Source organism: Myotis davidii, unplaced genomic scaffold (assembly GCF_000327345.1).
Source record: "Myotis davidii unplaced genomic scaffold, ASM32734v1 scaffold361, whole genome shotgun sequence".
In the NCBI taxonomy this organism is placed as follows: Eukaryota; Metazoa; Chordata; class Mammalia; order Chiroptera; family Vespertilionidae; genus Myotis; species Myotis davidii.
This window is the reverse complement of record NW_006291011.1, coordinates 382,208-398,714: the sequence shown is the minus strand read 5'-3', so window position 1 is coordinate 398,714 and position 16,507 is coordinate 382,208. Positions and strand designations below refer to the sequence as shown.

At 40.7% G+C, this 16,507-nt stretch overlaps 1 protein-coding gene across 31 annotated transcripts in view; it reads left to right on the top strand.

Annotated features, from left to right (window-relative positions):
- PTPRD (protein tyrosine phosphatase, receptor type D) overlaps positions 1-16,507 on the top strand; it is an 833,389-nt gene that overhangs the window by 782,480 nt on the left and 34,402 nt on the right. For all 31 annotated transcript variants that reach the window (XM_015564215.1, XM_015564194.1, XM_015564191.1 and 28 more), the window contains 2 exons: positions 127-246; positions 740-894. In XM_015564215.1, the coding sequence (XP_015419701.1) occupies positions 127-246; positions 740-894 (275 nt within the window). The remainder of the gene's footprint in view (positions 1-126; positions 247-739; positions 895-16,507) is intronic.

Sequence of the window (16,507 nt, the reverse complement as noted above, 5' to 3'; positions counted from 1 at the left end):
GTGCCAGAAAAAGACCCACATGAAATGAAATGCAGAAAAGCTGTTTTCCTCCAGCAGCAACTCACAGTGGAGCTAATAGAGAAATGGATGAGCGCCTGCCCTGAACGTGTCCCTCCTCTCTTCCAGGTGAAGTGTGACCAGTACTGGCCCAGCAGGGGCACAGAAACCCACGGGCTGGTCCAGGTGACGCTGCTCGACACCGTGGAGCTGGCCACATATTGTGTCCGAACCTTTGCACTTTACAAGGTTTGCTTTTGATGTTTTTACCTCCTTTCCCCCTTTCCCAATATTGAAGATTCTTTTGAGAAATCACGTATCTGAAGGCTTTATTTATAACTTGATTCCCCTGGCAGCGGTGAAGAGTGAAATAATCCTTCCATTATCCCTCAGCCATTTTTCTCTCTGTCGATTTATTAGTAACTATGGAACCCTTGCTCTGAACGAAAGTTTCGGCAAATGAAGAATAGAGGAGGAAGAACCACCTTTTCCTGTAAAATATAACAGGAGCGCTCCCGATAGTTACCCCTGAAAAATGGAGTGCTTCTCACTTAGGCGTTTTATCTTCCTGGACAAACATTTGTCATTTACAAATAGCTCAGGGTTTATATCTCCAAAAAGTGTATCTTCCCAAAGGATAGTGGGCGGGGGGAGGAATCGAGATGCGCGTTGCCGTGTTACCTCTTCCACGTCACGACTCCTCCTTACAACCAGCGTTTCAGCCCGTGTTCCTACTTCACAGAACGGGTCCAGCGAGAAGCGAGAAGTGAGGCAGTTCCAGTTCACCGCCTGGCCCGACCACGGCGTCCCAGAACACCCGACACCTTTCCTCGCTTTCCTCCGGAGAGTCAAGACCTGTAACCCTCCGGACGCAGGCCCGATGGTCGTGCACTGCAGGTAAGGACCACGGAGAGCACTTGTTTTCCCCCAGGTCAGGTGTGTGGGGAGACAGGAAGCGCTGTGGTTGTGGTTCCTCATTGGATATTCTCTTTCCAATTTTGAATCCTCTGGGATAGTAAATACCTTCATAAATAATGCAGATGGGATTTTTCAGTTAAATGAGGCCTATACTAACAATAAAAGGAAGGATTTGATATAGATCCATATACCTTACCCTCCTGTTTTATCTTTCATCTGAAAATAAACAAAAAATTAAGTGTGCACATGGGCATAAATATATGAACATGAAACAGAAAAGAATTGAGAATTTTTTTATTTTCTTTATTAATTAAGGTATTACATATGTATCCTATTCTTCCCCCTCTCCCCCCCCCCCACTCATGCCCTCACCCCCCTGGTGTCTGTGTCCATTGATTATGCTTATATGCATGCATACAAGTCCTTTGATCTCTGAGAATTAATCTTATAATTAGTTTCCAGTTTCAGCTGTGTAGAGGAATATTTATACACACACACACACACATACACACACACATATATACATACAAATGTATATATGTGTGTGTGTATGTGTGTGTGTGTGTGTGTGTGTGGTTACATATATTACAGTTGTTCGACAAGTTCTTAAGGGCCAGGCTGATATATCCTTTTACCTATAGTAAGGAAAAATGCTAAACTAAATTATATTGTAAACTTACTGAATACACTTTCAGAGAATTTCTTACTGCTTAAGGATGTCTTCTGCATGTTAATATTATCAAGTCACATCTAGACAAATCTGACTGACATCCTCTATATCACCACTCAGACCCTACTTATTTGTTCACATATTTTCAATATGAAACTGAATTCTTTCAGTTTCCTGAGTTCCTGTAAAGTATTATTACTCATAGATTACTAAAGATATCTAGTCACATCCTACTTATTACTATACTAGAGGCCTGGTGCATGAAATTCGTGCACTCGAGAGGTTCCTCAGCCCGGCCTGTGCCCTTTTGCGGTCCGGGACCCCTCAGCGGACATCCCTCTCGCAGTGTGGGACTCCTCCCTCCTTACCGCCCACCTGCAGTGGAAGTGGGAGAGGCTCCCTCCACCGCTGCTGCACTCGCCAGCTGTGAGCCAGGCTTCTGGCTAAGTGGCACTACCCCTGTGGGCATGCACTGACCAACAGGGGGCAGCTCCTATGTTGAGTATCTGTCCCCTGGTGGTCAGTGTGCGTCATAGCAACAGGTAGGTCTGCCATTCAGTCGATTTGCATATTAGGGTTTTATTGTATAGGATAAATGTATAGTCATTGTATCTTCCTAATAGTTTTTTATAAACTAAGTAGTTCAAATATGAGAGACTATGGCTTCTTGCACAGAAAACTAAGATTGCAGTGTGCAAGTATATTAGGAAGGAAACAAAGCTTCTACCAGAAACCCAGTTCTATGATGATTTAATAGCATAACTCTCTATTTTTACAAAAAGATGGGACAATAATAGACCAGAATAAGAGCAACAAAATTCATCTGACTAATCCATGCTTCAATAGTAATAGTTAAACAATGGACTGCAAATTCTAAACAAGATAACATTGTAGTTCTCTTTTCTGGCAGTTATTTTTCCCAACAAAAGCAGATGGTAACATTACCTAATATTTATAGAGTTTTGTACAAATTCTAAACCACTCCCCCCATGCTTTATTTTGTCTTATGTTTTTAATGACAGTATGCTGGGTGAAGAGATGGTAACACAAGAGAGACTATAGGGTTCGGTGCAAGTACTGGTAGCTGCAGAGGTGGAGGAGTCCAGTCGATCTCACCTTCTAATCTAGGTCTCACTCTGCTGTAACCACGACAGGGACCTTTGAGGACCCGCCACTGTGGTGTGGTTTTTTGCATGATTCTTAAACACTAGAAATTATTAATTTGAGCAAATGCTTTCGCAGCATGAAAGCAGATTTCTGGTTCTCCTTCCCATTGATTTCATCAGGTGCTAGTTTGAACAGTATAATGTACCCTCTTACACATCTTAGCAGGCCTCAAAGAGACATAGTGCCTGATTACAAGGAGTTCCTGCCTGGCACGAGCTTAACTTCATTATGAGGGTCACACGTTAAATCATAAAATGTTTTAAGATGGAGTTTGGGCACAGGAAAGGGAAATAGGAAGTTTGAGCTCACTGAAGAAATGGCGCCCTTATATACCTAACGGCAAAAATGCAGCTCACACAGAGATGTGTGTGTGTGTGTGTGTGTGTGTGTGTGAGATATATATATCCTAACTTGGAAGTCTTTACTGACAAAAAGCAGTATTATATGTCCATTGCATTTTGAAATACAGCATGTTTACTCTCTCAAAGTTTTCTGTAAATTAAAGTGAGGTTCTGGAAAACTAAGATGATTGATAGATGATAGATAGATAGATAGATAGATAGATAGATAGATAGATAGATAGATAGATGATAGACAATTTTTAAAATGCCATTTACTCTTTGTTGATCGTAAGCAGGGCATAAGGCTTTATGCTAGATACTTAGACCTACGAAACAGTGTTTAAGCAATTGGGAAGGGAAAGATAGATAACTGTAATGCCTTATTTTGAGAAAATACATACCCCCACCCACTCCCACACTCCCCTAAGTTATGTTAAGCCACCTGCACTCAGCTGGGAGAGAGATGGATGGCTCAGGAGAAACAAGGAAACAGAGATGAATGTGCAGAGCTAATAGCTGCTGACATTCGGAAGTGCTATGCCTGAGGCTCTGGAGAAGCTGGTATGGAAACAAACAGCAGAAGGGCAGGTATATTTGGTGGAAGAAATTTGTCAGCAACTACAACACAGTGAGGGAAAGATGCAGCATAAACTGAACTCCGGGAAATGACCTGTGTTCACCCGCAGGTAACCTCATGTGTCTGGTGAGAAACCTTGGCCTCTTTATTTAGGAGCGACCATGTCCATGTTGCCAACACTCAAACCATCATGAGTCTTGGGCACCAGAATGTTAAAAGTCGTGAGCGTAATTGTTCTGATAGGGTGGCAAATTCAAGTCATTCCAGATAACAACTGCTCATGTGCATCCCAGAAATGCTGGTGTAGACATCATCTCTGAGCAGGAAGGCACCGTGCGGAAAGGTACATGAGCCCAGTCACAAGGAAATGCTGATGGTAGTTCAAGGGTCGTGGCGCAAGTCATCACACCAGATAGTCTGGAATATATACACTGTACTTTATGCTGTGATGTTTCTAATAATGGATTTGCATTGTTTTCTCTTTACTGAAGAAGTAGTGACAAACTCGAAGTAAACCCAAACCTTTACCCGGGAGATCCTGTGAGAATGGAGGAGGTTGTACAAGTCTGGTGTAGACCAAAAAAAGGGGGGGGGGAGTAGGGGGGGGCAGGAAAAAAGAAAATTCACATTCCTTCAATAGTTTTGTGTAGTAAAAATATGCCAGGACTAAAGAGTCATTATAAGTAGAAGGAATTCTAACAATAATAAGAAGAAAGTACTGTAAGGATAGACTAATGAACAAGCATGGACAAAAGCTTGGAGGGTCACAGGGAAGGATACATTCTACCCCATTCCTAAGAGAGAGCCCGTTCATTCGGTGTAGAAGGAAGGATCAAGTCTAGCTGTCCCTCAGTTCAGGCCAAGCATCTAATCGCAGCATTAAGAGTGCCCTCTTGGAGACAAAGGCTGCCTGGGTAACGCGCTGGCTTGTTCTCTCATTGGCTGTGTGCCATTTGGAAAGTTCTTATCTGTTAGATTCTGTTTCTTCACAGAAGGGGTAACTGTTTATAGCAATAAGAATTTTAACTTCTTAAATGGTATTATACACATAAAGCGCTTAGGACACAGTGCCTAGTTTGGAAATATGCAATAATGTGACATCTTTGATATATTAATTAATGAGTGAGTCTTAAAAACCATATGTATATTTACAGCTCTAGGGAGAAAAATTCAACATGAACTTAGGTCATCTATATTACCTGAGCCATCTGTCCTATGACTAACCAAGTGTTTATAAATACCCATATATTGAATTGAATGGATTATTTTTTTTAATATAGGTATTTTCCATCATGATAATGCCATCTGATTTTTCATAGTAACAGACAACATTTTGAAGCTATGAGTTAGAATCATTTAAACAATAAATCTGCTCTCATAACGACCTGAGAAACCATTGGACTCTTAAAATGATGCTGTTAAAGATACAGAGAAATTAATGTGGAGGTTATTGATGCCTTCAAGATAAAGTTAGAACTTAGCGTTGTGTTCATGGCCCTTATAACCTAGACCAGTGGTCAGCAAACTGTGGCTCGCGAGCCACATGCGGCTCTTTGGCCTCTTGAGTGCGGCCACGAAGTTTCAATCGTACTGTACGTGCGCACCTGCACGTGGCTGAACATTTTAAGTACTTTCATCACTGGCTCTCAGCAAAGGATATTCGAACAATCTAGAATCTTACCTATTCCCCTTCTCTATCTGCTGATGTTCAGCCTTGTTTCATAATCCAACTCAGAGAGTATTTCTCATGTGCATTGCAAAGGTTGCAAACTGGCCTCAGATGGCTTTGTTGATATAAAAGTGATAGTTTTTGTTTTTGTTGTAAACAAATTGAACTTGAGTGCTTTTAAGCTGGAATGCACTATCCAGTTCTCCAAACCGTCACCACTCCCTGTTGTTTTACACACAGCTCAGCTCTCCATTTATAGGAATTGCTTCATATTATAAACATTTGAGGTGAAACCCTGGAGAAACCTTTAAAGGTCATTCCCCAATCCTTTCCCCACTGGAAGAATTAAACAGTCTTCTCTGAGCTCGCATAAAGGATTGTGTTCACACTTAGTATCTTTAGCTTTCTGTGTGCAAATCGCACATGCTGTGAAATCTTAGAGGATGTGGACTATGCATTATGCACATTTGTACCGCTGCTCCTACATCATGGTAGGTGCTCAATACTCGTGTGCTTAAGTTAGTTGAACTCTATATGGCACTTTAGGAAATTTTGCAGAAATAGTAAGATCATTGCAAGGCTGGACTATCTTTTGTTCCTGTTTTTAAGCACGAGACTATATTTGTATCTCTTTATATTTGAGTATTTTTAAGGAAGTTTAATTATTTTAAAATCTCTTTGTCTTTTTTATACCTATTTCTGAATCCCTTTTTCTTCATCATTTATATCCTTTCCCACGTGTCCTCCATTTCATGAATAAATGTAGATACAGCTCCCTACTTTACAGCTATAGTAACAGTTAAGAATGTTGAACCCTTAGTCAACATCAAATATACTCCCTTCTCAACTAGGAAGACTCTTCTCAGTGTTTTATATGTTTTACGGATCCCCGCCCCCAAATCGTCTTCAGAGGTAGGAACCTTAGAAACTTTATCTCTCATTTCACATAATTAAAAAACAGAGGCCAAGAAAGGTCAGCTTAACTGCCTGAGCTGATGCCACTAGAAGTGACAAAGCCATTATGTGCCCCAGGTTGCCTGGCCTTCCTAGAGGGCATTTCACTTTACAGCCACCCCGATGACCTGGTCAGAGGAGCCGTTCCTTCCCTTCTGACCCCACATCACATTGCCATAATTTAGCCTTTATTTCACTCTTTCTCTATCAGAGATGATTACTAGCATGTGTCTCTTTGACCCCTTAATCGTCTTAACATAATCACAATAGCTACCAATTACTGAACCATTACTGTTTTTCTAAGTATTACCAAACACTTTTGGTTACACTCATTTAACCCACAAAACGCTATATTTTACTTGTGAGGAGCAATTAAGCATAGAGAGGTCATAGGTGATTTGCTCAAGGTCACAAGGCTCATAAATTTTGGCCTATTTCAAAGTCCATGACTCCTTTGCCCACCTCTGTCTAGTTCTGACTCTTCTTGCAGAGACCACGTAGTTCCTTACTACATATTTGTTGACTGAGTGTTCATCAGATGGATAGGTGCCCTTACCTCTTCACAGGTAGCTATGTAATGCAGAACTAGAGACATGCAATATTGTTTCTCCTTATGTATAAAGTTTGATCTTAAAAGAGAAAGGGGAGAACTTTCAAGCTATTTACTAAGCTTAGGTTTTATAGAGGTCATCTATTATATTTTTGCATATTGTTTCAGTCTTCCTCTTAGGAAATAAAGAAGTTTTGTTCCTCTTTCTCCTTTTGAGCTCAGTGTTTTAGATTGTTTTATCCAAGCACTTGTGGTTTATATGCTACTGGTACCAAAGGGATGTGACAACTCATTTTCTCTAAGTACTTGGTTCTTGTTAAGAATGAATAATTGGGATGAAGCTATCATTTCATTAAGGTAATAGTAAACCCTTGACCCATATACTAACTCTGAGTCATGTTAACCCCTTTTAGAAACAAGGGAATACATTTTCTTCATAGGAGAAATGTATTCGTTTATGAATAAATAAGAAAGAAGGATAGATCAGACCTCCCTGAATCTATATTCTAAATGACACATATGAAGGAGAGTAAACTAGACCTCTTACAGATACTTTAAATCTTTCACATCGTAGAATCAAACCAGCCTTCAAAACTGGAAGGAGCAGGGAATGTGAGCCAGATCTAGATCAATAAAGCCCTGGGAGCATCATAGGCCACCGAGTGAGGCCCATTGAAAATCAAGTGACAATTTGGGGTTGGAAAGATTCCTAAGATCCAATCTTCATAATCTTTTTTTGACTTTATATGGGAAAGCACAACCAAGAAACTACTTAGATCATATTCATAATATAACCATTTACTCCTAATACCAGCCCAGTATTGACAACAACAGCCATCTGAAGGTCAAAAGATTTTGGAAAACATTGCATCTGAGCATAAAAAGAAAAGACCTTGTGATCCAAAGGAGCTAAAAGTGGTACGGAAAATTGTGTAATGCATTTTTAATCATTCATTCTAAATTCCATTCTTTATTCTTGTTCCATTCAAGTATCTCTTTAGATCAAAGACCACAAGTGTTGCCAAAGCATGTGATAGTTTTGAGATGCTGACAAGTACAAACTGTACACCCATATTTGCCTTAAACCTGGTACTCATTTTCATGTATAAATTAAGTAATATAATAAGCTAGCTTTCTGTAGCTGAAAGACTAGATTGTTAAAAATACCATCATCTCTGGATAAGAAAATGGGTGGAAAATACAAATTATGTCCTTATTTATGGAAACATTTTAAGGTGAGGAGAAGTAATTATACCATATGGAAACTATTATGCCAGGTTCTGTTCTCATATACCAATAATCCTGCATAAAAAAACAAATGCTGCTATATTTATGAACAACATAGTGATATAAAACAGGATGCCAAGTCTGCAATATAATAATGGCACAATCCTATAAGAGAAAAATATCTTACTTCCACTGAAATAGTTTAAAAGTAATTGAACCAAAAGAAACATCAAAAGGAATTGCACAGTAGCCCCAGTAGGTGTAAAATATAAAACTCAAAATGAAGAAGGTGTTTGGAGTTCTGGGAAGAGTACTCCGGCTGCCTGATAAAATGGAATATTTGTTTGAAAAGAAGCATTACAGATCTAAAGCAATAGAGAAGTGAGGCCAATATTGTAAGAAACTATCTCATTTCGCCCAGCCAGTGTGGTGCAGTGGTTGAGCATCCGCCTATGAACAAGGAGGTCACAGTTCGATTCCTGGTCAGGGCACATGCCCGGGGTTGTGGGCTCGATTCTCAGTGTGGGGCATGTAGGAGGCAGCCAATCAATGATTCTTTCCTATCATTGATGTTTCTATTCCTCTCTTCCTCTCCCTTCCTCTCTGAAATCAATAAAATTATATTTTTTTAAAAAAAAAACTATCTCATTTAAAGTTCATATCTCAGTCTATATCATGAAAATCCCTTCAAGGGCAACTGAGAAACTATCACCTTGCCATTCCATGCCCAAGAATAGCAATCAGATCACTATTGTGTAGGAATGCAACCATTTACAGAGCATCTTCCCATCACTTACTTGATTCAGTCTTTATGACAAGAATGGTGGTTGTGTTTTATTACCATCCTCACTCTCCAGATCAGGAAATTGTGACCCCAAGACCCTGACTGAAGACCCAACCACTAAGTAGGGAATCTGCCTGAGAACCCATGTTTTATGGCTCACGTGTTCTCCTCTTTGTCTGTACCATACTGCCATTTCCTGTTGTGCTTAGTTTATCTTACACAGATGAGAGCAGAACTGTCCTGAGCCCACAACAGAGATGGCTCTTAGCAGATCCAATAGCCCCTTTGGGTGCAGCACAGCACGATAGTGAAAACCATGAACATGAAATCAGCTTATGAGAGTTCAAATCCCAGCTGCACCATTTACTATATCTAGGACATTAGACAAGTTATTTAACTTTTTTACACCTGTCATTTCCTGGTTAGTACAGTGGAGATAATGGGAGTATGACCTTCAAAGAATTATTTATAAAGATTAAATACGATTATATGTGATAGTCAGGTACCTGCCACATAGAAAGAAGCCAATAATTGTCTGTAGTTATTATTTTTATTCTGTATAGTTTGTGATTACTTATTATTTTTATCATTGTGGTGGTTATTTAAATTGGTTCTATTACTATCAATCAACAAACAATACTATGACAGTTTCTGAAATGAGAGCTCTACTTCTATGTAATTTGTGATTTAGAGTCAAAATGTGTGTGTGTGTATTAACCTAGAAGATAAGTGATGATTAGAATAATTAACACTTTAATAATGCATACATACTGTCATAATTATTTCATTGCACTGAAAAAAGTTCTTCACTTTTCAGAATGGATTATTACTATCAGTCCAGATTTCTCCACCTCATCAGCATTGACATGTGGGTGTGTGATTTTTGTCGTGGGGGCTGTGCTGTGCATTGTAGGATGTTTAGCAGCTCCCTGGCCTCTGTCCACCAGGTACCAGTAGCACATCCCCTCCACCCCCAACAGTAGCAACAAATTAAAATGTCTTCAGACATTGCCAATGCCTCTGAAGGGGCAAAATCACCCCTAGTTGAGAACCGCTGCTCTAGCAACAAAACTGACTTATGATTGTGGCAGAATGCATGCATCCAAATAGGAGCCCGCCTCAAAGTTTTAAACTAGAAAACACTTCTTTGAATGGCATACTTTTTTAAACATTAGGAGAGCTTCTCTATGAGACTTACTTTACCTTAAGAATGACTTCTAAAGTATATAGATAATTTAGTTCATTACTTGAAGAATCACCCAAAAATAGTCCCTATCTTGATCACCAACTATACAAACCAAAGACTTGACGCTAAATGTCTCTTGGCATTTAACAAGTCCACCTTCATGAACAAAGTGTGCCACCGTTAGGGAATTCCGATGAACAGGGCACAGGCTCTTAACGCTACCGCACAACAGTAGTTCCGGCAGCACTTCTGCACCGTGGCAGCTCTGCTGCAGCGTATCCTCAGCCCCCCAGAGGTGGCCACGTTTAAGGGCCATGCTACTCTTCTTTGCTAGGTTATCGGTTACAATGCCTTATATTCATGCTTGGTATGAATGTCCAGCATCCTGGCAGTTCAAAACTATAAGCCATAGGGATGCCCTGAAGTGGCATATAACTTAATGACTGCACCCTTTTCAGTATTTCATGGAGGCTATAGAAAAGAGATAAGCTAAATGGAAGAAATGTGGATCATAATGTCAGACCCTCTGCTCAAGTTTGCAGATCCTATAATGCCTTGCTCTTTGAGCTTTGGAGGTATATACTTCCGGTTTAGCACACTCTTTTTAAAATTCTTTATTGTTTAAGGTATTACATATAGTATTGCATATGTCTCCTTTTTTCCCCATTGGCCACCCCCATTCCTCAGTCTCCTTTTTTCCCCATTGGCCACCCCCATTCCCCAGCACATGCCCCCACCCTCCTTGTGTCTGTCCCCATTGATTAGGCTTATATGCATGCATACAAGTCCTTTGGTTGATCTCTTACCCCCCCATCCCCACCCTCCTCTGCCTTCCCTCTGAAGATTGACAGACTGTTCGATGCTTCTATGTCTCTGGATCTGTTTCTGTTCATCAGTTTATGTTGTTCATTATATTCCACAAATGAGTGAGATCATGTGATATTTTTTCTTTCTCTGACTGGCTTATTTCGCTTAGCATAATGCTCTCCAGGTCCATCCATGCTATTGCAAATGGTAAGAGTTCTTTCTCTTTTACAGCAGCGTGTATTCCACCATGTTTTAATCCACACATCTGCTGATGGGCACTTAGGTTGTTTCCAAATCTTGGCTATTGTAAATTGTGCTGCTATGAACATAGGGGTGCATATGTCCTTTCTGATTGGTATTTCTGCTTTCTTGGGATATATTCCTAGATGTGGGATTACCAGGTCAAATGGGAGTTCAACTTATAATATTTTGAGGAAACGCCATACTGTTTCCACAGTGGCTGCACCAGTCTGCATTCCCACCAGCAGTGCACTAGCGTTCCTTTTTCTCCGCATCCTCGCCAGCGCTTGTAATTTGTCTATTTGTTAATGACAGCCATTCTGACAGGTGTGAGATGGTACCTCATTTTCGTTTTGATTTGTATCTCTTGGATGATTAGTGATTTTGAGCATGTTTTCATATGTCTCGTGGCCTTCTGTATGTCCATTTTCAAAAAGTGTCTAAGTCCTTTGCCCGTTTTTTTATTGGATTGTTTATTTTCCTTTTGGTAAGATGTATGAGTTCCCTGTAAATTTTGGAGATTAGGCCCTTATCAGATATAACATTGGCAAATATGTTCTCCCATGTAGTGGGCTTTCTTGCTCTTTTGTTGATGGTTTCTTTTGCTGTGCAGAAGCTTTTTACTTTGGTGTTGGGAAAATGGGACAAGTGCATGCAAAAAAAAAAATGAAACTAGACCACCAACTTACACCATACACAAAAATAAACTCAAAGTAGATAAAGGAGTTAAATGTAAGACAGGAAACCATAAAAATCCCAGGAGAATTCATAGGCAGCAAAATATCAGACATATGTTGTAGTAATATCTTTACTGCTTCAGCTCCTAGGGCAATGGAAACTAAGGAGAAAATAAACAAATCGGACTACATCAAAATAAAATAGCACACTCTTATTCGTAAGTCAGTCCATCAAGAGTCAGTAGTTAAGACTTTCCTCAGTCCACAGGGTTGCTTAGAGACTTTATCTAAACAGATAAAATAAATGAGGGACCAGGATTAACTATGCTCTTCTCTTCTGACCGGAAAGACTAGACAGCTATTTGCTTAAACTCTATGAGAATTTAAGCAAATAGCTGTCCATTTGAATTGTGATTATTATGAAAAACTATGCCTTCTCTGTTTTTGTCTGTTTGTTTTCACTTGGGTTAGTTTTGAACATTGAATCATTTGTTTTAAGTGTAGTTATATTTCAGTGTCTGATACAACTGTGTTCCTTCACAGTTGGCCACTTTTCTGAAATGGGGGAGAAATCAATTATTTAGTCAGTGTTGCCCATTTCCTGGCTTAAATGCCACAGTCTGTGTGTCTCAGTATCCTGTGGGCTGACTCGGGGCCGGGAGGGGCCCGCTGCCTCCTCTCCTGGGATCTCCTTTGCAGTCAGCCGGAAGGGCTGGGAAAGCCAGGCCTCTGTCTCCCGAGGTCTTTCATCCTGGTCTGGTGGGCTCCTGGTCCTGGGGATGAAAGGAGGAGCTTACAAGGCCTGTTGACCAGGAGGCTTGGAAGTCACACATCATCACTTCCACCACCACATTCTTTTGCTCAAAGCAAGGCAAGGCAAGGGCTAGCCCTGATTCAGGGGGTGGCGGCACAGACTCTGCCTCTTGCTGCAAGAATCAAGGAACAGTTGTGGCCTCATGTACTCCCACTCCTCCAACCCCACCCCCAGGCTTAGGTACTGGACTGAGGGAGTCTTTCTTCCCACTCTGACCAGCCTGTCCCGTTCACTGTGGGTTTTCCTCCTGGGGCTGGGTGAGCAGAGCCAACGCCCCTGGGTCCACCCCGAAACAGTGTTCCTGTTCCTGTAAGAAATGGGCAGTTTTTAAAAAGTGGAGGAAAATCCATTTAATTTGCTTCATACCTGCCACCTGATTTTTGCTGAAATGCCAACTTATGTGGTGGGAGATCTTGTACTCTTTGCTTCCCTTTCATCTTGTCTCAAGAATATTTCCTGTGTGTTCTCTTGTAATTTAGGATTTATTAGGGGTGATAGACTTATTACTTAACTCAAAAACTCTAGGAGTATCATTTACTCATAATGAATAACTGAATCATAGAACTAAAGGGACATTTCAAGCCTCCCAGAAAAACTCCTCCCTCCTTCTCTCTCTCTCTCTCTCTCTCTCTCTCTCTCTCTCTCTCTCTCTCTTTCTCTCTTTCTTCTTTTCTCTCTTTTTCTCTATCTCTCCATCCTCCCTGTCCTGTTCCATCTCTTTGATTTTAGAAATGGAAAAAAAATAAAATGAAACACAACAAGATTTGCAGCTTCCCATAGACTCCTGCTGGTCCCGTATGTTTTCCACCACATTATAGTCCTTTTAATTTTGTTCACATTAATTTGATTAAAGAATCCCTTAACATTTTCTAGGTGAATTAGAAGAGTAATCAGACAGCACCTGTATAATGGCAGGAGGCATTATGTTTGGAACTAAGATGGTCAGAGTAGGTAATTTTGATGCATTAGAGCCAATTAAGTATCACAGATCTTCAAGACCGATTCTAAGAAGGGCTGACGAGGAGCCAGGGAGCAACCTGAATGTGCAGGGCACCCAGGTGGTTATTAGGCTGGGGCAGCAGAAAATGCTAGAGGGTCCTGAGGAAGGAGGAGGCAATGTCAGAGGTGCACTCGTCTTGCTTTGCAGTAGTGGCTGGAGCTGTAATGGAGCTGCGATGGGGGAAACCACATCAGGCCCCCAAAATGGCTTTGCATGCTGTGCTGGCAGCCCTGCCTATTTCACGGTGCCGGCCTGTGTATCTGCCGCTCCCACTGGAGTTGTCGCCTGGCTGTGCCATGGCTGTTGTGCGAGCGTTTTAGTGGCCAGATGCCTGGGAGGCTCATGATCCACAATTTCCTCATCCCAGGCTCCAGCCAAGTGCAGCAGATGCTATTGTTACCTCTTCTATTGAATAAAGTAGGAAGCAGAGAGAAAGAAATTTGTCAATATTGTTTTTCTGCTGGAACTGAAATAAAATCTCTGTGTGGTATATTGTCCGATAGCAACCCGTGTTCCGAATCCCCATTTTGTGTGGCATGCTTATGGAAGTTAAGGCTCTACCCCTGTATTTCTTAATATAATGTCCTTCTTCATTCTACTGTAGATATGATACAATGATAGCCATTCAGACTTCTCCATTTGGGTTTGTGCTGTTCCTTGCATTTGCAAACCCTTTGCTTCTGACCATGCCATCTGCTGGAATCACTTCTATTTCTCTCACACACTCACAGGGTTTGTTATATGCCTTAAATCTAACTGTGAAAAACCCTGAAATTTTTCATATAAATAAACAAATGTTTGGCAACTATTTTTAAACCTTTTGCCTTGAGAAATAGCATTAATAAAGTACATTTGTGTTTGTAAAGCAAGTACAGCTGCTGGGGGAATTTCTTGTTGCCGAAATGTAGGAAGTGGCACCAGAATCAGGAGAGAATCCCTTTTGAAATAAAAGCCTGCACATGTGATCGGCGCCTGTGCTGAAGACAAACTAAGTGATGATAAATTAAACAAACCAAAAGGCTCCTTCTGGACACAGAGCATGCTCCAGATGTGGGGGAGGGGTGGGGAGAACAAAGTCTTAAGCATCAACTAACCACTGGACCCCATGTTATTGTATCAAACCTTCTTTCTGCCTGGATGTGATACTGATGAGCCTGCTCAGTATTCCTTACTACACTCATCGGTGTGGTTAGGTCGAATGTAAATTTCCTTCATGGGGCCAGATAAGAAGAGCAAAACCCCAAGTGTAACCCAAAATACAGGTTCTTTTGACAATCTATTGCCATTGTCACTCGGTTCCTTTATTTCCTGGGTTGTTTTTTTGTTTTGTTTTGGATCCATAACTACCACCAGACTCGTACATAAGAGAGGCGGGTCGGGGTGATTCTCTCTGCAGCTTCTCACCTCCTTGCTGTGTTCTCTGTCCATGAAGAGCAGGGCTAAGTGGGCAGAGCCCCCTCTTGTCACTGAGGCAGCGACTTTCCAAGATTGCATCTGCTGCCTGAATTTGGATTATTTGAGGAAGCTGGTTGTTTGACTACACTATCCTTGAAGATCAGGTTCAGGTTGGATGCTTTAAGTGAGGAAAGCGGATGAATGTACAAAAGGGGCAACCCCAGTAGGTCACGATGGCAAGCCTCTGGATTTTATTAAGAATCAGGGTTGTTAGATCTTAATGTGGACAAACGAGGAATGTCCCAGGGATCCTCTCAAAACATGAGGCGTGCTTCACACCAGTAAACAGCAAAGTCTTCCTAAAGCAGGTTACGCATAGTAGGACATTTCAAAAGGGAAAGTAAGAAATGAAGCTCCTGGGTCGTAAGTGCACTAATGAGAAGAACTCTGAATCATGACTTTTACTACATATTTGGCTTTTAGGCTAAGAAATAGAAATTGTGTATATAGAAAAATGAGAGAGGCTGGATGCCTTAAAACTACCAGGCCTTGTGCAAATCACTTGCCTGACTGAGTTGCTATTTCTCAGGAAGGTGGAAAATAATGTGGTCATTTGCCAAAAGCATCTTCTCTACAAGAGAAAACTGCATAAAAGTTGATAGATTAAATGCTTATTTATGACAATGATGATGATGATGATTAGAAATTTTGGTTTTATGGAAGCCATAATAAGACATTTTCTCTGACTACCTTCAAATTCAGTCCCAACTGGGTCCACAGGCAATCAGTCCTTCTAAGAGGGAAAGACAAATACTTTAGGATCTGTCTTATATGTGGACTCTAAGCACATTTCTTTTAAAAAAGCTTAGCAATACAGAGAACAAATTGGTGGTTGCCAGAAGCACAGGGGTATGTTGGGGATGGAGTGGAAGAAATGGGTAAAGTGGGTCAGAAGGTTAAAAGTATAATTTTTTTTTTTAAAGTTTCACTTTGTCAACCTTAACCCAACTCTAATTCTCATCAATTGGGCAGAAAGTCTTGCTCAGTCTGGACTCATGCTCACTACTTACGTTTGAAAAAACCATAACCAATTACGTTGCAAACCACAAAAATCCTTTCTAACCTGGAGTCAACATTTCATCCCCCTTTTTTGTGTCTGGAAATGATTGACCTGGCTTCGGACTATTTTCTCCGATGTACTACAGCCTGAAATTCACTTGTTTTCTTGGTTCAATTAAACTCAAACTTAGTGGTTTGTAGGGCACAATAGTAAAGCCACAAGCTTAGCAAAACCTTTTCCAGAATTCAGTAAGAAGCTCAGCGAATATAGCCAATTATAAGAGCTATAGATGGATGTATGCCTTTGTTGTGGTGGTTATATTTCCTAAAGGCTTATGAATAAACACACTTTTAAAATATGAGATAATTCTGCATGGCGGTCATTTTTAGAGTGAATATTTGTGGCATACATAATGTACACAGATGCAATTCCTAAGGTGGTCGTCATGCCTTTTGCTGAATTCTCCTGTGTTTC